General features: G+C 39.9%; 1 protein-coding gene across 1 annotated transcript in view; it reads left to right on the forward strand.

Annotated features, from left to right (window-relative positions):
- The window catches only part of LOC118406994 (sodium-coupled monocarboxylate transporter 1-like), a 31,355-nt gene that overhangs the window by 3,479 nt on the left and 6,383 nt on the right, over positions 1–21,493 (forward strand). Inside the window, exons 3-11 of the mRNA XM_035807400.1 lie at positions 176–287; positions 633–742; positions 3,469–3,534; positions 3,737–3,788; positions 4,136–4,203; positions 4,614–4,768; positions 5,686–5,826; positions 7,192–7,321; positions 12,254–12,342. Coding sequence (XP_035663293.1) covers positions 176–287; positions 633–742; positions 3,469–3,534; positions 3,737–3,788; positions 4,136–4,203; positions 4,614–4,768; positions 5,686–5,826; positions 7,192–7,321; positions 12,254–12,342 — 923 coding nt within the window. The remainder of the gene's footprint in view (positions 1–175; positions 288–632; positions 743–3,468; positions 3,535–3,736; positions 3,789–4,135; positions 4,204–4,613; positions 4,769–5,685; positions 5,827–7,191; positions 7,322–12,253; positions 12,343–21,493) is intronic.

Consider the following 21,493-nt stretch of genomic DNA (forward strand, 5'->3'; position numbering starts at 1 on the left):
ATTGTTGTCAGGAGTTTCTCCAAGCTGACAGACAGATGCACGTGGTGCCTGTGGCCATGTCTCTGATGGCGTCCTTCATGTCAGCTATCACTGTTCTCGGCATCCCTGCTGAGGTGTAAACACACGGAATCATGTTCCTCATGAAACTCACAGTTTTGTGTTCTAATGTTGTCAGGAGTTTCTTCTAGCTGACCGACAGATGCACGTGGTGCCCGTGGCCATGTCTCTGATGGCGTCCTTAATGTCAGCTATCACGGTGCTCGGCACCCCTGCTGAGGTGTACACACATGGGACCATGTTCTTCCTTATATCTCAGTATTAATCCAGATCAAATGTTGTCTTTTTTCTGTTGTCAGGAGTTCCTTCTAGCTGACCGACAGATGTACGTGGTGCCCGTGGCCATGTCTCTGATGGCGTCCTTCATGTCAGCTATCACGGTTCTCGGCATCCCTGCTGAGGTGTAAACACACGGAATCATGTTCCTCATGAAACTCACAGTTTTGTGTTCTAATGTTGTCAGGAGTTCCTTCTTGCTGACCGACAGATGCACGTGGTGCCCGTGGCCATGTCTCTGATGGCGTCCTTCATGTCAGCCATCACTGTTCTCGGCACCCCTGCTGAGGTGTACACACACGGGACCATGTTCTGGATGTTCTGGATCACCTATATCTTCATGATTGTGATCTCCGCACACCTCTACATGCCCGTGTTCTTCAACCTAGGCGTCACCAGTGCCTACGAGGTAAGTAGAAAGGCTTTGGAATGTAACGCTGGTTCACCTTTATCCGAGGGTAACCTATATTCGTTGTTTGTAAGAAAAAAACGTATTTAGGGATATGAAGTCGACGAACGCGTCGACGGTGGTTTCAAATCGGAACATTTTAAAAATATTGCAAATTTGAAACTACTGTCATCAGACGTAATACTCCTTAATGTGCTGTTTTTAAGGACAACGGATAAAGGTCAACCCGAAGATAAAAGTAAACTAGCGTTATAAAAACTTATTCGTATCATATCTATCCTCTGGCAAACTGACCAGAAAAGAAGAAGGGGACGACCCAACCTAAAAATAAAGAAAGTGCTGGAGGGAGAAGTTGGTCTAAAGGACCGTGACCATCTGACCGCAATGTTGGACCGAGAATTCTGGAGCGGCATTCTTCGTGGCACCTTGTTCTACGAGGATCATCTGAACTGAACTGACCTTAACGTGTAACACACATTCGCATAATTCCACCAGGTGCCATTATACCGCCACCTCAAAAAATGTTGTTACAGAGGCCTCCTCAAGATTCTTTTCAACACCTAAATATCTGAATTATGTTACATTTAGGATACTTAACATTCGGTGTTCAAGACAATCTTGGGAAGACCTCTACATAACGTTTTTTGACGTGGCGGTATTATGGCACCTGGTGAAATTATGATAGCCGATGCTACTGACAGATGAATTTTGTTGACACGAAGTGTCCTTCAAATCACAAATGGCAAAGGATGTAGGAAATGTGTAGAATGTTTTTTCTGGTTCTTATAAAAAGACCACCAAAATGACCTCAGCTGTGTATGAGGTCAGCTAAGTTCAAAGGTTTGACCTTTCTGTGTAATTGCAACACATGTTGTACATATCATGCGTACCTAGAGGGACCTATGGTGGGCAGGAATTTCGCGCCCTGTATTTTAAGACTTGAGCGCGCATGCGCAAGACAAGTTGTTGCGCATGGATAGTTTATCCGTCTTAACGTCAAGGTCGCTATTGGAACGGACCATCTTTCTAGGGGGGATGGAAACAAGAGAAAGGGAAATAAGTGAGAGAGAACAGAGAGAGGCGTAGTGACTGGAATGTAGTTCTAATTAGAAATGAAGATTTAAAAAAACCCGACTAATATTAGGAATAAGGATAGAAATAACAAGACAAGACAAGCAGATACGAGCTCTGATTTTCGGATTTTTCAAATTTTCTTTTCGGAGATTGTCAAAACAAGGAATTACGGCAAACCCCAATTTATATCATGTTGTAGTCTTGAAGTTGTAGAAGTGACGCCGATGCTAGTGAGGTATCCATCTTGGTGTTATATTGACGAGGCTGCCATGTACGAGTCTCACCTCTAACATTTTTTTTTGAGGAATAAAATACTTGCTAGCTGTACTATTTATGATGTCTATTTTTCATAATCAATGCATCTTATTTTTACTCTTTTGCCATCTTGCATTAGATTTGGAGTCTGTACAGGTCAGTGTGTCCTGTTTACTTGCTGTTGTGACCTTATATCATTAATCACAAAGCGACCTTGATCCTTTTCGAACGCCATAGAGGTTACTGACCTACCCTACCCTGTTATTTCTGGAGAAGACGGAAACGTGGTGACGTTAGTGATTTGAACAAATGTCAAATCTATTTCCGACGTCCCTTGCCAGTATGTTGTTCTCCTTTGCCAGGCACGTTTGACAAAGTATCGAGTTACATGGCTGACCGGCCATCCTTGGCTGACCATGAAACTCTAGTATTGAGTATATATATATATAAATAGAGTGTGTGGGGAAAGAAAACATCAAGCCAGCCGTCCACACTTAGGAACTGTATTCGAACCAGTGCATGATTTCGAGCCCAGAACACCGAGGAAGCCAAACGCCGAAACATGACGTTTATTGTGTACTGGTTCTTATACTGGGAACAAGCGGCTCCAACGCCTTTTCTGAAGATGTGGCGTAAGCCACAGCAAGTACATTTTATGGGTGACATCCTCTGCAGACTGCAAAAATTGTGCGATAGGGCGAAAAAAAATAAGATGGGTGAAAAAACAACAAGATGGCTACATTTTCAAAAATAGGCACCATAAAGTTGTGATGACTGTTGTAAAAATTATTAAAGGGACAAAACATGGTATTACAGCCAACAAGGCATTAATTCATGTATTTAAGACATGTACTGGTGTGGTAAAAGCAACATTAGTGTGGTAAACTGGCATCACCAACAAAGTTGGTAACCACACTCATAGCTTCCATATTGGTGTCACTTTTACAACTATCCAATAAGTTTCATTTCTACGACTACAGTCCTGGATACCTCGCAAGTGTCAATTCTACAATTGTTAGACTACAACACAATATATTTGCTCATTTTGGTACTTAAGCGCCATATTGAGCATCCCTTAAGAAGAAAAAAATTCTTGTTTTTTTTTTTCAATCAGGAGAAAATAAATGCGCGCGCTGATGTCATCCATTAAATTTACTTGCTGTGGCCTAAGTTTGGACGAGGTTGAGGTTGTCCTTCCCCACGTATCCTAGAATTGAGTTTGCTGAGATACCATTTAGCCCCGAATCAAGGTCTAATCTTCCAGGGTTCTCAGTATTAAAAGTAAATGCATAAAACGGATGTACACATGCACGGTGCAGATAGATCATATGAAGATCAGACTAACATATAAAATATAGACTTATATCATTAACAAGTCTTATTTCTATCTCCTATAGTACCTTGAGAGAAGGTTCTCCGTCGTAGTACGAAGACTCGGTTGTGCCACCTTTATTTTGCAAATGGTGAGTTCCCCTTTGTTTTTACCCCTTTTCTGGTGCATAGACCAGGTGTTTCTGGCCATATTACTCAGGGTCCTGCTATTCATGTCCAAATCGCCAAACGACGCTTTTATAGGCTTCAGCAACCCAATGATGCTTCATGTCGCTAGACGACGCTTCTATAGGTTTTTGGTAGGTAAATGATGATGTTCTGTTTATATTTTAGACAATATACATGGGGATCTGTCTGTACGCCCCTGCGCTGGCTCTGGAAGAAGGTGAGTAGATAAGTTATGATGAAAATGAAATAAATGACGTACATTATCTAAGGATAATTAAGTCATAGAGATGGAAAGAATTCGAAAAGAGACAAGAGAGAGGCACACAGATTGGGAAAGAGAGAAGAAAAAGAGGGAAAAGAGAGGGAGAGAGAGAGAGAGAGAAAGAGGAGAGAAAGAGTGGGAGATAGAGGGAGAGATACAGGGAGAGACACAGAGAGAGAGACAGAGAGAAAAAGAGAGACAGTACGAAAGATACAGAGTGCGGGAGGGAGAAAAGAGGGAAAGAGAGAAAGGAGAGAGAGAAATTGTGTCAAATTTAAAATCTGTGACATCTATTTCCTCAGTGACCGGAGTTAACCTCTGGGGAGCCGTGTTGACCCTAGGAATTGTGTGCACCTTTTACACTACAATAGTAAGTATACGTATACTCGTACGTATCGTGCTCAGTGCTGTATGGAGTGTACAATGTACAAGGAATATTCATAAGCGAAAATTATGTTTTTTTATATAGTACGTAAGCTGTATTGTACATGTAACATTTCCAATAACAGTAATTTAGACTCACCTTCATCGATACTTGGGCCTTCCCTTCTACCCATTTACGAGTACGTCGTCCCAATAATGTTATAAGCACCAAGATATCAGTTTCCCGTCTGGATTTGAAATAAGTTAGTAAAGGGAGGCCATCGTATAAGCAGAAGCTTTGCCCTCTTGCGGGTCATGTTTTTTGTATTTCATTGCCATGTACCTGTTGTTTTTCTTTAATTTTTCTTTAATAAATAGATAACAAAACAAGACTATTTTGTGAATCCCTCCACCTAGGGCGGTATGAAGGCTGTGATGTGGACCGACACGTTCCAGGTGTGTGTCATGTGTATGGGCTTCCTGGCCGTCATCATCCAGGGCAGCATCAACGTGGGGGGCTTTGGGGAAGTCTGGAGCAGGAACCTGGATGGAGAGAGGCTGACTTTCTTTGTGTGAGTATTGTCACAGTCACGTCGATGTAGGTTAGACATCCAGGTAATAAGATACGCCAAAAAGTAGTTACTCAAGCAACTGGATATGATTTTGGAAACGGTCAGACGTTTCAACTGGAATGCACCAGTTTTCGTCAGTGACACCGTTCTTCCAGATCACTTCTGTTCAGTGTCATTGACGAAAACTGGTGCATTCCGGTTGAAATATTTGACCGTTTCCAAAACCATTATCCAGTTGGTTGAGTAACTACTTTTTTTGGCGTATTATCACAGTCATATAGTGCTGCGTACTATGACAGGTTCAGGTCAGGATGATTCAGGTTGCATACGTGTGCTAGAAAATGTTTTTTCCTTTTTTGAGGGGGGATACATATCAATTTACCTGAGAGAGATAGCTTTTGGTAAGTCCGGACTTGGTTCCTGACATTCAGTTTTCTTTTCTTTTCTTAGAACTGAACGTTTTTACAAGTCCACTTCCAGTTCCGAGTTTTAGGTACACAGCACTACTGTCAGAGTGTTTCCTTCTTTTGGTAGCTTTCGTAGCTGCTGGAATAGATTGTATCCTTTTTATATGCACCCGGCGGAAAGAAAAAGGGGCATGTAATAAAAAGGGTACATCAATCTCTGCTCGGAGAGCACAATTGGTTTAGTCATATGAGCTATACTCTAGAGTGTAAGAAACAATGAGCCCGTTCAGGGACCCAACTGCCTATACGCAGGTCAAATATAGACATAAACAAACTACGTCATGGCATTTTTATGTAAACCAACCGACGGATCGGAGGCCATACTTATACATATTCGGATACAAAGCATGGTCAAAACACCTGGGAACCTTTGACCTGCGCAAACGCAGTTGGACCCGTGAACGGGTTTGTACAAAGAATCGAGTTTGTTTCGAAATTTCCATTCAAAAGGTTCGATGCCGACCCGAGAATACGTCACAGCACGTGGAGTGTTCTGATTGGTGGAGGGTTCATGTGGACGGCTGTGTTCGGAGTGAACCAGGCGCAGGTGCAGCGGTACCTGAGCTGTAAGAACCTCCGCAAGGCACAGACGTAAGGCTGACATTGTCTTCGCTTTATACTTTATTTATTTGCAAATTCATGAAAGGTTACAGACAGTAAAAAAAGTAAGAAGTTTCCATTCTACACAGCTATCTATATACATGATTCTACATTGTTTACTGGGAGGTTTGACTTCTTCTTTGGAGGCGGTGGCTGTTGAAAAGTCCCACGTCTTTAATGATTAGTAGGTTCTGTGATTGTAACAGGAATATTAGCTTTTTGGAGGTGACCAACTGGTGAAAAGTTGGAAATATTGTATTGATTGTGTCGAAAAGGTTGTTTCTTTCATCCTCATAATGGGGGTAGTTACATATAAAATGATACTTCAACAACAATCTCTATTGACACGACAAAAGTACAGCGATTTTCGTAAGGTCTACATGTATAACAACTACTTACAGTACAACTAAACACATATATATGGATATCTACATAATATATTATGGATACATCAACATAAAGGGTCTAGCATGTCATTTACACTATTGGTTCTACAGGGCTCGAAATACCACCTGCATATGCAGGTTAGTGCAGGTAGAATTGGAGCTGTGCAGGTATTTCTGATGTCTACCTACACCTAACCTGCACTGGTCCATGTACTGGGTTTGATACATAAATGTCCTACGATGTAGGTGTATATAGATTGTTATTAGCTGCATTGACTGTTACCTCCTATAAAGTATAAACGAAAAAAACAGCAATGGTTCCTGAACAATTTTAGTATGATCCATACTTCCTAAATTCAGAGCGGTGCAGGTGAATTTTTTCCGGTGCAGGTAGTTTTCAATGTTACCTGCACCAATGCAGGTAGGCAGGAAAAGTATTTTGAGCCCTGATATACAAATCACTTCATTAGGCTATGTTGCTTCGATGATGTGGGTTACATTTTCTGGGCTGTTCAATATTGATGCGAGCGCATGTAATAAGACCGGAACCTGGCCAAATGCCACTCTAAAGATGCACTCTCATTGTATTTGCGTCAAGCTTGCGTCACTGCGGGGTTCGTTCACTGCGTCACTGTTTTGTTATTTTCTCCGTTTTTGTTATGATTTAGATACTCCATACTAAGTGTGACTTAGAAGACGAAGAAATACACAAAGAAAAGGTAAGAAAATTCGTTGAGTATCTTTCAAACCCCGGAGTGACGCAAACTTGACGCAAGTGCAGTGAGAGTTCACCTCAAGGATACGGGTTACATGGATAGGATAGTAACAGCATTTTTGTCCATGAGCGTTGGCCAGATTTTCTTTTTGAACTCGTACATTGAAAATTAAAACTAGTTCAAATTTCATTTTCAATGTACGAGTTCAAAAATAAAATCTGGCCATCATTTGATTGGAACGTTTTCTGTTACAGAGCGCTGTACTTGAACATCCCCGGGTTGTTCGTTATCGTTACGCTGGCGTCTCTGTGCGGCCTGGTGATGTACGCATTGAATAAGGATTGCGACCCCGTCACCGCAGATTATCTAAAAACTTCCGATCAGGTATGTACATGTACCTGGTTCACTGTGCGTAGGGGTGGGTACCGGTACAGAAAATTCAGGTCCAGGTCCGGTTCAGGTCTGGAGGATCAGGTCCAGGTCCGGACCTGAACCTGGACCTGATGCAGTATGACTCATACCAATGGTCCATTTCACTACAAAGAAATCTGTTTGGTGGAGTACTAGACTTACACTGGCGTTTTAAAACCCTTCAACGCTATCTACACCAGTACGATTGGCTGTAAAACTTGGTAGAAATTACTATAAACTGTACTCTACTTCACTCTTTTTATTTTCTTCCACCTGCAAGCGCCAAAATGTGTGAATGCCTGATGAAAACATCCAGTCCACCTAATTTTTTCAGGTCCGGTTTTTCTGGACCGGTCCAATAAGAAAAACCGGTTTTGTGCCGGTACGCTGTACCGATACCCAGCCCTAAATGTGCGTTAAGGCCACACTAAATTTATTCGTTGCTTCTCGGAATCGCCTGCATGTCCTATTTTTCCCAATTTGAAAAAATTGGGCCCACTTACTATTCATGTATTCTTACTTCCTTTTATTTCCAAAATAATCATATGGGCTTCAATTTCTACACAGTACGTGCTTATCTTTGACAGTGCCCATATTGTATTGTTCCTGTTGCAATTTAAATGAATTCAAAGTAAACACTATCTACAAGGTCACAATCACGAGCGCCACCTATCGTATTTTGGAAGAATAGCAAAGTAAACTTTTGCACAATGTTTATCGCTTTAGGACTCATCACTCGTAACTTTAAAACCTGCAACAGCTATGTACACATGACCTGGGTCTAGAAGTTGGCTCCTATGTTCGCTTCTGCTACTAGTAGAGAAGCGAATGTATATGGTACGTTGATGAAGGTTAGACATCCTTGTAATAAGATACGCCAAAAAACAGTCACTCAAGCAACTGGATGTGACTTTGGAAACGGTCAGACGTTTCAGATAGCCATCCGGCGTCTTTCGTCAGTGTCTGAAACGTCTGACCGTTTCCAAAACCATATCCAGTTGCTTGAGTAACTGCTTTTTGGCGACTGTATATGGTGTATAATAAAAGTTGGAGCAATAAGCAATTGTATATATAATATACGTCGGAGCAAACTACTATCCGGATGGTAGCTAGGCTAATGTGAACATTAATGTTCCATATCATCCTAGCTGATGCCCTATACGCTGATGTTGATCAGCTGGCTGCCTTATTGCCAGCTTTATCTACAAGGTCACATTCACGAGCGTCCCCTATTTTTTTCGGAAGAATAAACCTTTACAAAATGTTTCCCACAACAGCTGTGTAAACATTAATGTTTTATATCATCCTAGCTGATGCCGTACACGGTGATGATGTTGCTCAGCTGACTGTCTTATTGCCAGCTTTATCTACAAGGTCACATTCACGAGCGTCCCTATCTTTTTTCGGAAGAATAAACTTTTACAAAATGTTTCCCACAACAGCTGTGTAAACATTAATGTTTTATATCCCCCTAGCTGATGATGTTACTCAGTTTGCTACCTTATTGCCAGCTTTATCTACAAGGTCACATTCACGAGCGCCGCCTTTCTTTTTTCGGAAGAACAAACCTTTACAAAATGTTTCCCGCAACAGCTGTGTAAACATTAATGTTTTTATATTGCAATCCATACATAGTATGGGATTGCAATATATTGTTATATTGCAATCCATACATAGTATGGGATTGCAATATATTGTTATATTGCAATCCATACATAGTATGGGATTGCAATATATTGTTATATTGCAATCCATACATAGTATGGGATTGCAATATATTGTTTTTCCTTCGTTTCTTCTCCTCCTGTCAAAATCTTCAAGTCGATTCAACTTTTTCACTTTTGGGGCAAATGAGCTGAAATTTGGCATGGAGGTAGGGATAGCAAATACCCCCAGGTGTTTTTTTCACTTTTTTGATAGAGGCCTTAGAAATTTTGATATTTTGGGTTTTTGGTCATTTTTAGACAAAATATATATATTTTGGGCCCCTGTGCCCTGGTATTAAACCATAATGACCTGAAATTTGGTACAGAGGTGCATTGGACATATCAGCACAGAAAACCATCAACACTTTCTTCATAGATCACTTTAAAAATGAGTTATTTTAGGGTTTTGGCCATTTTTAACTAAAAATGTCTATTTTTGGCTCCTATGCCCTTGTATGTAGGCTAAATGAACTGAAATTTGGTATATAGGTGCATTGGATATATGAGCACAGGGCTCCATCAACACTTTCTTCATTGGTCACTTCAAAAATGAGTTATTTTGGGGTTTTCGGCCATTTTTGACAAAAAATGTATATTTTTGGCTCCTATACCCTTATATGAAAACCTAATGACCTGAAATTTGGTACATAGGTGCATTGGACATATGAGCACAGGGTCCAATCAACACTTTCTTTATAGATCCCTTTAAAAATGAGTTATTTTGGTTTTTTTGGCTATTTTTGACAAAAAAATGTATACTTTTGGCTCCTATACCCTTGTATGAAAACCTAATGACCTGAAATTCGGCATGAAAGTGTGTCTGGGAAGTGCCCATAGTACTTCATTTTCACTTTGGGCATACAATACTTTAAATTGTTGAATTTTGGAATTTTTTGCCATTTACGGACTAAAAATGTTAAGTTTTGGCTCCTGTACCTATGTATGAAAACCAAATGGTCTGAAATTTGGTATGAAGGTGCCTACGTTATGTAGCCACAGGGCTCTATTCACACCTATGGTGTACATCAATCAAAAATTGTTAAATTTGGGATTGGCATGCATATGAAGATGGATTGCAATATGCTGTATTTGCTCCCAAGCAAATGTCGGCCTTTCTAGTTTTTGCTGAGTTTCTTCTCCTGTCAAATCTTCAGACCCCTTTAACTTTTTCATTTTTGGACCAAATGAGCTGAAATTTGGCATGGGGGTAGGGATATCAAATACCCCCAGGTGTTTTTTTCACTTTTTTGACAGAGGCCTTAGAATTTATGATATTTAGGGTTTTTGGTCATTTTTAGACAAAATATGTACATTTTGGGCCCCTGTGCCCTGGTATTACAAGCTAATGACCTGAAATTTGCTACAGAGGTGCATTGGACATATGAACACAGAAAACCATCAACACTTTATTTATAGATCACTTCAAAAATTAGTTATTTTAGGGTTTTTGGCCATTTATTACGAAAAATGTATATTTTTGGCTCCTGTGCCCTTGTATTAAAACCAAATGACCTGAAATTTGGTACAGAGGTGCGTTTGACATATGACCACAGAACCCCATCAACGCTATATTCATTGTTTACTCCAAAAATGAGTTATTTTAGGGTTTTTGGCCATTTTTTACTAAAAATGCATATTTTTTGCTCCTATGCCCTTGTATAGAAACCAAATGACCTGAAATTTGGTACAGAGGTGCATTGAACATATGCTCACAGGACCCCATTGGCACTTTCTTCAGAGATCACTTCAAAAATTAGTAATTTTGGGGTTTTCAGTCATTTTTGACTAAAAATGTATATTTTGGGCTTCTATGCCCTTGTATGTAAATCAAATGACCTGAAATTTGGTACAAAGGTAAATTGGACATATGACAACAGGACCCCATCAACACTTTCTTCATAGAGCACTTATGAAATGAGTTATTTTGGGGTTTTTAGCCATTTTCAACTAAAAAATTATATTTTTGGCTCCTATGCCCTTATATTGAAACCAAATGACCTAAAATTCGGCATGAAGGTGTGTAGGACAAGTGCCCACAGTACTTCATGTTCCCTTTGAGCAAACAGTACTTCAAATTGTTGAATTTGGGGATTTTTTCCAGGATGAAGATGGATTGCAATATGCTGTATTTGCTCCCAAGCAAATGTCGGCCTTTCTAGTTTTTTCTCGGTTTCTTCTCCTCCTCCTGTCAAATCTTCAAATTGATTCAACTTTTTCATTTTTAGGCCAAATGAGCTGAAATTTGGCATGGAGGTAGGGATAGCAAATACCCCCAGGTGTTTTTTTCATTTTCTTGATAGAGGCCTTAGAATTTATGATATTTAGGGTTTTTGGTCATTTTTAGACAAAATATGTATATTTTGGGCCCCTGTGCCCTGGTATTACAAGCTAATGACCTAAAATTTGGTACAGAGGTGCATTGGACATATGAGCACAGAAAACCATCAACACTTTGTTCATAGATCACTTCAAAAATGAGTTATTTTAGGGTTTTTGGCCATTTTTGACTAAAATTGTATATTTTATGCTCCTATGCCCTTGTATAGAAACCAAGTGACCTGAAATTTGGTACAGAGGTGCATTGAACATATGCTCACAGGGTCCCATTGACACTTTCTTCATAGATCACTTCAAAAATTAGTTATTTGGGGGTTTTCAGTCATTTTTGACTAAAAATGTATATTTTTGGCTTCTATGCCCTTGTATGTAAACAAAATAACCTGAAATTTGGTACAAAGGTAAATTGGACATATGACAACAGGACCCCATCAACACTTTCTTCATAGAACACTTATAAAATGAGTTATTTTGGGATTTTTAGCCATTCTAAACTAAAAAAATGTATATTTTTGGCTCCTATGCCCTTATATTGAAACCAAATGACCTAAAATTCGGCATGAAGGTGTGTAGGACAAGTGCCCACAGTACTTAATTTTCCCTTTGAGCAAACATTACTTCAAATTGTTGAATTTTGGGATTTTTTCAAGGATGAAGATGGATTGCAATATGCTGTATTTGCTCCTAAGCAAATGTCGGCCTTTCTAGTTTTATTTGATTTTGGACAGATGAGGACAATATGGCACTGCACTAAAGTTTTTGTAACTTATATTAACAGTGCTATATACAAGGTACAGACAGAAGGTAAAAGTGGTCTTTTACCTCCCCAACCGAACTGTGGTCTTTTACCTCCCCATCTCAGCTGATGCCCTACACGGTGATGATGTTACTCAGTTGGCTGCCTGGTCTCCCTGGGGTGTTCGTGTCAGCTGTGTTTGCCGGAGCCCTTAGGTAGGTCACAAGTGGTGTCTTTTTACCTTCCCATCATGCAATGTGTGCATATCATTAATATTATTAGCCAAGGAATTGTGCTTTGTAATATCATTTTGTCCAAACTTTACCAAACAGTAGTGTTTTTCTGAAAATACTATTGATTGATGATATTATACTACTTGTGCATCGGAAAAACACAAATGCACCAAAAAGCACCTATTGGAAATGAGATTTGTCGACAATTATTACAAAAACAATTAATTAACTAGAAAGGCCGACATTTGCTTAAGAGCAAATACAGCATATTTCAGCCATACCCCTTCCCACGCAACATTGGACTGTTCCAAATCACCCCTTCTCAAAAATGGAACATCCTCTTAACTGTACATTATCCCCCAAAGTGGACTGGTATTGTGAATTGATTCCAGGTAAAAACAGAGCTTGCTTCTATTTTTCAGAAAATGACAATAATCACACCTACCATTCAGAAAATTTTCATCATGACTGAAAATTGTTGAGTGACTTCATGTAATGTCATTAACAATTTTCAGTACGATAACTAGGTGTAAGTTTTAAAAAGTATAAGCTCCTTGTGATGTGGGTACATTTATTATTGCAGTGAACTTTTTTATTCAAGTAGGGCATACGATTTAATAATTATCAAGCAGGTGCAGGTACTGTAGGAGCGTTTGTTTTAGAATTGAAGCTGTAAAACTGTTAAACTGTTTTACTTTGTATGCAATCAGCCATCGAGCCTATTCTTATTTTCAAATAATTCTGAAGAGAAATATTGATGAGAAAATAATCATTCTCGCCACTGTCTAACTTATAATTACGTATCAAAACTAAACGCAGATTTTCTAACTAACGCAACTTTCGCCGACTTCATCAAAGGACCGCCGGCTATCAATCAAACACGGCTGTTGATTAGACTTAGAGTTTCAAACAGTCATGTGCTGTGTGCCAGTTGACAGCGAACTTCATGCTACGTGATGTTTTACATTGCTTGGACCTTCCGTCCTACAGCGATGCTTCTATAAAATATTTAGACTGTAACACTGAGTCCCACATGTTTTATAGAATAGAATTTGACGCAGAACAGCGTTTTTTGCTGGGTATTTTTCTTGAAACATGTCCGTGGGAATATCAGCGAGGCGGCGACGTAGGGATATCAGACCGTCAACAAAAGTCGCACGGCGGCTAACGGCGCAGCGAAGATACTAGCGCTATAAATAAGCGCTTCAACTAAGGATGGCAACCCGTACAATATTTTTGTATACTGTTGAGCTAAGTAAAATTTGTTGTTTATGAGGTTTTAGTTGTCTTTGAAGCTTTGACCCGAAATATTTTAAAGTCAAACTGCTGAAGAGAAGTAAGTGACTGCTACGATTATCGTAGATATGGCCCTAAAAAAACTGATAAAAGAAGCCTTCTCAATAGTCTAAAATGCAAGAGCTTCCGGGGGAATGTTACTCATACCAGGGTACAGGGGTGCAAAATATACCGTTATAAGACCGTCAACAACAGTCGCACGGAGCTAACAGCGCAGCGAAAATACCATCGCTAGCGTTTCAACTTCGGATAACAAGTTATACGTACTGTTGAACTCAGTAACGTTAAAGTTGGTTTTTAGTTGCCTTTGACGGTTTGACCTGAAATAGTGTTACGCTAAACTCCTGAAGAGAAGTTAAGTGACTGCTGCGATTATCATAGATATGCCCCTAAGAACTGATACAATATAAAGCCTTCTGAATAGTCTAAAATGCGAGAGCCTTAGGCGGGCTTCGCTCCCCCTGGCGGGAACACTGCTATATACGGGATCATGAGGCCCCGCTTATGAATATTAATTAGCCTTTGGCCTCCTCTTCGCTGATTGGCCAGGTCTTTGATTCAATTAACTCTCCGGCTGACGCGCACAGGTGTGGCTCTGTGCGGGGTCATGGAAGGTCACGTCAGGAGGCCAAAAGAAAACAAATTTCCCCTCAGAAAAGTGCCAAAATTAATCATTTTAAAGTTTTTTATGTCAAAAATTTTACTTGAATCTTGTTACTAAGTATCTAATGCCTATCTATACCAAATTTCAGGTCATTTAATTGTAACACCAGGGTACAGGAGCCAAAAGTGTCCTTTTTTGGTCAAAAATTGGCAAAAAATCGCAAAAATAAGCATTTTGTTGCACTGTACACCAAAAGTGTTATTGAATTTATATGAAGGGATTATCAAGGCACATCTGTGTCAAATTTCAGCTCATTCGGTTGCAATACCAAGGTACAGGAGCCAAAAGTGTCCTTTTTTGGTCAAAAATTGGTCAAAAAATCGCAAAAATAAGCATTTTGTTGTACTGTACACCAAACGTGTTATTGAATTTATATGGGGGCATTATCAAGGCACATCTCTGTCAAATTTCAGCTCATTTGGTTGTAATACCAGGGTACAGGGGCCAAAATATACAGTTTTGGTCTAAAATTGACCAAAAATCTCAATAAAATCATTTTAGAGGCAGATATGAAAAAACTGAGCAAAAAAGCATCAAGGTATTGGCCCATTCTACCCCTGTGCCAAATTTCAGGTCATTCGGTCCAGGAACGGCGGAGATGAATCACTTTGAAGATTTAACAGGAGAAAGAAGAAAGAAGAAACATTACGAATACAATATATTTCACCATACTATGTATGGCTGAAATATAAACATCATTTTTTAATCATGCCTTCAAGTACCAGAGTTATCGAACGATGGATTGATGTGTTCAGAAATTCGTTTTTCGTCGAAGGGCGCTGAAACCGGCTATATAGATACAGATACAGGTCACATTTCCGAACCAGGGCAGCTCTGGGGAACGAGAAGTAAGATATAAAAGACAACAAAAACACAAACGGACCAAAAATGATTCAACAGCATGCATTGTGCAAATTTATTGAAATAAACTTTAATTTTTCATTTCCGCAAACAGCTTTCTGGAACGAAAAGTAATTAATAAAAGACATCAAACTTTACAATACATCAAGAGAATGGTCGTGGGCCTTATTTGAGTAAAATCTTTACGTATACATTTCTATTTTTCGTTTCCACAAACTTAGTATAAAGAATGAAGTTGACTGACCGTATCATGTCATTTTACATAAAGTTGACTGACCGTTAACGTCATTTTGCATAAAGTTGACTGACCGTATACGTCATTTATTATATATAATTAGCACAAAGTTGACTGACCGTATAAGTCATTTCGCACAAAGTTGACTGACCGTATACGTCATTTAGCACAAAGTTGACTGACCGTATACGTCATTTAGCATATATACAGTTGAATGACAGTATACATCATTAAGCACAAAGTTAACGGACTGTATACATGTACTTCAGCAAGGTTGTTTATTGAAATAACATATGAGACCGAAAAGAACCTTGCTGTGCAAATTAACTCATTTTCTAGCTGCCGTATTTTGCAGGACACAGTGCATATCATGTCGCATAAGGTTGATAGGCTAACTTAATTAAAGTAACTTTGTTAAAAAGGAGCTTGGAGATATCCCGGGCCCGTTTTAAGTTTTAATCTCATTTCTATTTTGAGCCTCCTATAAAGTAGAATGGCCATAAATATCATCCAGCAGAGTAGCTCTAGAGATCTCCAAGTAAATCATACATATGTTATTCGAGCAACCCGGGGTCACGAATTTCCGTCTAAGGACCTTTCACCAATTTAAACTAGACGTCATAGAAAGTTGCATAAAGCAAGGAGAATTGAATGACCTTACATTTCTTATATGTGATTCTTGTTCAAGTTTAGTAAGTTTAGTAAGCAAAGTTGTTAAGGAAAGAAAAAAATGCATTTTAAGCCGTATTATCCATAGTAATCAAAACGTTATACCTGATAGGAATGATTATTGTAATATTTTTTAATACCCATTCCGGTCAACAGACGGATTCGTGAGATTTGTTTTTCAAGGACACGCGATGTACATAAACCTCTCCTAACAAGCAAGCACGCTTAGGGAGATCGGGAAATCATTTTTGGTATTAAGGACTTGCTTGAAGTTTATGCCCCTGGAAATGATAGCTTTTTGAAATCCCTCGGAAGTTAGTGTCGAGGACATACTCAAAAATTGCAGTAAAACACACCAAGGACAGTGTGACCACGGTTCACTTTCAAAGGCATATAATTTTCCCCAGGAAATTCGTAATCCCGGCAGGACGTCCAACAACAACAACATGTAGCGTCAGGGACATTCACTGTTAAGGTCGCAATATATGTCCTACGTACGTCAGGCGTAAATTCGTACTGTTAGGGATCTACCAGGTGCTCTATCTACGCTCCAAGTAGTTGTTTGCGCCGCCTTTTTTCAGATGTCTGTTAGACGTTTGTAGGCACTTTCTTGACATTTTTCTTTTGTCTACATTTTACTTTTCTTGCCCAATATTGAAAATGGAACTGACAATTTTAAACAGAATGGCCAACAAGTCCCAACTTTTTTTATCAATAATAACCTTAGTCTGTTGCATGTATACGCCAAAACAACTTCACGTACTAACACTCGTACGTAATATATATGTATCGATTGAATATTTGGCATTTTCTATTTTGTACCATTTCACCCGACTGGGTTTTCTATCAACTAACAAACGCCTGTGCGGTCACCCAACTTCACTGGGTTAGGATAAAAACGTGGCAGCTTGAACACATGTTCCAACATAGTCACTTAATTGCATTTCAAGTTTACCTCGGAAGTTATATCTTAAATGTCGAGGACGGTAAACATGACTTGTTGAAGCGTAACAAGGACATCACGCATCAGGCATACATTTCAAGGAATCGAGAAATTCCCGGCAGGACTTCCATCAACATCCTGTAGGGCAGGGACATGCACTGATCAAGTTCGCCATATATGGCTTACGGACGTCAGGCGTGAATCTGAGTGTTAGTGACCTACCAGGTGTTCTAATCTACGCAAGCAGTTGTTTGCGCCAAATTGATTTAGAAGTAGGGGTGGGTACCGGTACAGGAAATTCAGGTCCAGGTCCGGTTCAGGTCGAGAGGATCAGGTCAAGGTCCAAACTTGAAGTTTCTGATTCAGTATGAGAAATTGTGAATGGACGATACTCAAAATAATCTGTTTTGTGGAGTATTCGACTCCCACTGGCGTTATAAAATCCTACAAGGCTAACTGCCTCTGTACGACTGACTGTAAAACTGACTATAGACTCTACTCTGCTTCGCTTTTGTTATTTTCCTCGACCGTTAACCCTATTCAGAGGGGGGGGGGGGGGGCTGGTTGAGGCCTGCGCTAAATTTCATGTCCTATAACGCCAGAGCGGCTTACGCTAGAGCCACCAAATTAGGTGAGTTTTCCTAAAATATTGTTGGCAACAATTTTACGAAGTTTGACAAATTTTACATTTTTTTCGTGTTGCCATGGCAACCGTTTGTTGACAGGCAGTTTTGCCAAAAATCACTATTTTTGGTTCTAACAATTTTTTTCACATTTATTTGCTATATTACTGCTATTTTGTTACATAAATAAAATCTTATATTATTTAGCATATCTTTCATAATTATATATGTATAAATTATGCTAATTTGATGACGTCGTCAGCCCAAAATCCAAGATGGCGGACCGTATGGCCAGATCAAGAATAATAAGCTAATTATCCCTTAAAATTTGTAACCACCTGGTATTTTTTCATCAAAAACCATCTAAATGAATGAATCTAGTCTATTTTCATTGCCCTTTGTGGTTTTTTGTTGCAAAAAAAGGATTTTAAAAATTCAAGGTGGTGGATATAATATGGCGGAGCCCAACTCGTATCTTAGATGTGCATGACGTCATTTTATGACGTCATTTTGACGTTATTGATGTTGCTATTGGCAACGCAAGTCGTAATAAACATTATTATTCTGTTATTTGCACTTGTTGTTACATTTTTGTAGCATAGCTTGAAGTTTTCTGAGAATACCCTTTTTTCCTGGGTCCGGCCAATATAATCAAATTGCTGACGTCATCATTACGTCATCTTACGTCAGCGTAACGTCAAACGTCACATACTTGTTAGATATAATGCCGACATTATGTTTGCAAAATTTGGTGGTCCTTCGGCACGTTGTTTTAGAGTTATAGGACTTAAAAGTGGAGGGCCTCAAAAGCCCCCCCCCCCCGGTCCAGGGATGACCAAAAAAGCCCGGTCTGAATAGAGTTAAGCGCCGAAAAGTGTGAATGCCTAAACATATCATCTGTTCATTTTCCAATAGGCCCAACATCCGGTCCACAGAATTTTTTAGGTCCGGTGTTTCTGGACCGGTCCAATAAGAAAACCCGTTTTGTACCGGTACACCGTACCGGTGCCCACCCCTATCTAGAAGTATTTTAAGCGTTTTGTATGCTTTTCTATTTTGTCAGTTTTCAGTTTTTCGGCTCAAAATGTAGATAATGTGACAAACCCCCTGCATTTTGCTATCAACAAGAACCTGCGTCTTGGACGTATATACACCCGATCAATTTCCTAACATGTGCTATGTATGGATTGGATATTCGACATTATGCTATTTTAAGCAATTAGGCTTTCTATCCTACAGTAGCTTGGCCGCACTTGGGGCAATTACTGTCGTATTGAGGTCACCAGAGTGGCGCCGTATGGCAGCTCGCTCCAGACCCTTGCGATTTTACCCCGCCTATTGTAAGCTCGTACATTAAAATGCCCCGCAATTTAGCCCCTGGCTGCAAAGACTTGGTAGTCGGCCCACCCAATAACCAACTATGAATTAGCCTCACGAAGGTGTGCGGTCACTGACTTACATGGAATTAGGATAAAAAAGTTTGAACACATGTTTCTCTTGTGATTTGTTTTCCAAGGATATGCGATGTACATAAACCTCTCCAAGCAACTATAAGCGCGCTTAGGGAGACCGGGAAATCATTTTGGGCATAAAGGACTTGCTTGAAGTTTATGCCCTTGGATATGATAGCTTCTTGAAATCCCTCGGAAGTTAGTGTCGAGGACATACTCAAAAGTTGCGGTAAAGCTAAGGGCAAAACCCGCCGCACGTGCAAATACCTGCTGTCTACGTGCCAAAACGTGGGCAACCCTTTGGGATCCGTAAGTGGTGAGTACCGCCTCCGTACGAACTCGTAGGGAATCCGACAGATTTTGCAGCACGCAGACACGCCGTAGAACTTAACTTGCAGGCAAAACTCTGTGTGCCATCGGGCTGTGGATTCGTCCCCGTACGTTCCAGTACGGGCGTCGCACCTGCCCTGTACAACCTGAACGTTTTCAGAAATATGTGGCGGACGTGACCTCTCCAAAAAACGTACGCCGGTACGGACAAATTGAACGTACGGCGGGTTGTGACCTTGGCTTAAACGATGACTCATGCCCTAAAACGTACTATGCATCGATTGGATATTCGACAGTATGATTTTCTATTTTGTAACATTTCACCCAGTCATACAGTAGAAGCCAGTTAAGTGCACAACGGATTAACGCACACTTCTGTTAACTGCTCGGAATCCCAAAATTCCCAAACCGTTGCGGTACAGCTAGATAACTTCGCGTTACCTGGGAACTTACTGGCAAATATGCCGTGCAATTAAGCGGCTTCTGCTGTATTTCATATTAACTGAACTCACGACAATATACGGTCGTTCAACTTTATGGGATCAAGATAAAACGTGACAGCTTAGAAATGTTATAGAACAAATTGCTAAACTTTCCTTCCAACACTTAATCAAACTATTGGGACTTACCATCTAAATTTTCGGTCAAACTCCGTCGACCTTGTTCACAGTAGCCTCTACCAGGCTCCGTGGATCGGTAGAATCATTATCCTCACCTCGGAAACGTACTCTTCTGCCCGGCTAATTCCCCTAGCGTACCATAGATTCTATTTGTCCAATTTCTACAATTAGACCACCGATCCACGAAGCCTGGTAGAGGCTAGTTCACAGAATGACGAAGGAAAGTTTAACAATTTTTGTAGAATGTATTCTACCAACACAGATGAACTTTCATGCTAAGTTTAGAAATGTATTTTCCTAGTTACCTCTGCTCCAACGGAAGTCGCTTAATTGAATTTCCAATCAACAGTATCACCAGACTGTGATGTATATATGGCAATTCAACTTCCTATGACATACTGTGTATTAATCAAATATCCGGTATTTTTCAAATGGAGTGCTTTTTTATAAATAGAGTTTTTTTTTATTAGATTGGTTGATCAATCAACCTGGAGGGACGTACGGTCATTCAACTCTTATGCGAAGGCTAAGACAAACACGTGGAAGCTCCAACACGTGTTTCTCTATAAGCTCTGTTCCAACCAAGTCACTTAGATTTCATTTCCTATTCACAAAACAAGCTGTGCGTACGAAGTAAGTGTAGAGTTGAGGTGAACTTCTCAGTTATGTGATCAGTCACTGAACTTCTGTTATGCGAACAGTCAGGTCAATGAACTTTTCAGTTATGTGATCAGTCACCGAACTTCTGATTTGCGAACAGTCACTGAACTTCTCAGGTACGTGACCAGTCACTGAACTCACTTATGCTATCAAACATAAGAAGACTAAAATGGGATCCCCCAAGTCTCTTGTTTTAACGTAGTCAATTTCTTAAGATCCTCTATCAACCTCTGATCTCTTTGAAGTATACAACCGACTGCACAAGACGCAGACGGAGGGACCTTGGTGTATGAACGGTCAATCACCTTGCTATGACTTACAATGCTTTGATAAAAGAACCGACAGTTAAGATATAGCTTTTCCGAGCCGCGATTGTTTCATGCTAGTTTATTAGATTTTTCTTCAAAATTTGGCCAGATGGAATTGATTTAATTATACGGTCACTCAATTCCCTAAGACCTGTAAGATCTAAGTTGCAAAGGACTAACACGGGATCCCTCTAGGCTCTTCTGCATCTTTGTTAATCTTTTACACGACCTACCAATAACTCATCTCTTTGAAGTACACGGTGACCCGATCATTCACCCCACTGGATTACGATGTTAAAAACGGTTGCTTGGTTACGGCGTCCGCGATCCGCCAAACAAAATTGAGGATATTGGGACTTTTTATCTACAGGGTTAGAGGAAATGGTTTCTTTTGATCGAATCTAAAGGTGGGGTCACTAAAGGTGGGGTCACACATGCGTATATATTCAAGTCCGTTTGAGGTGCGTATGACT

This window comes from Branchiostoma floridae, chromosome 19, assembly GCF_000003815.2.
Source record: "Branchiostoma floridae strain S238N-H82 chromosome 19, Bfl_VNyyK, whole genome shotgun sequence".
Lineage (NCBI taxonomy): Eukaryota > Metazoa > Chordata > Leptocardii > Amphioxiformes > Branchiostomatidae > Branchiostoma > Branchiostoma floridae.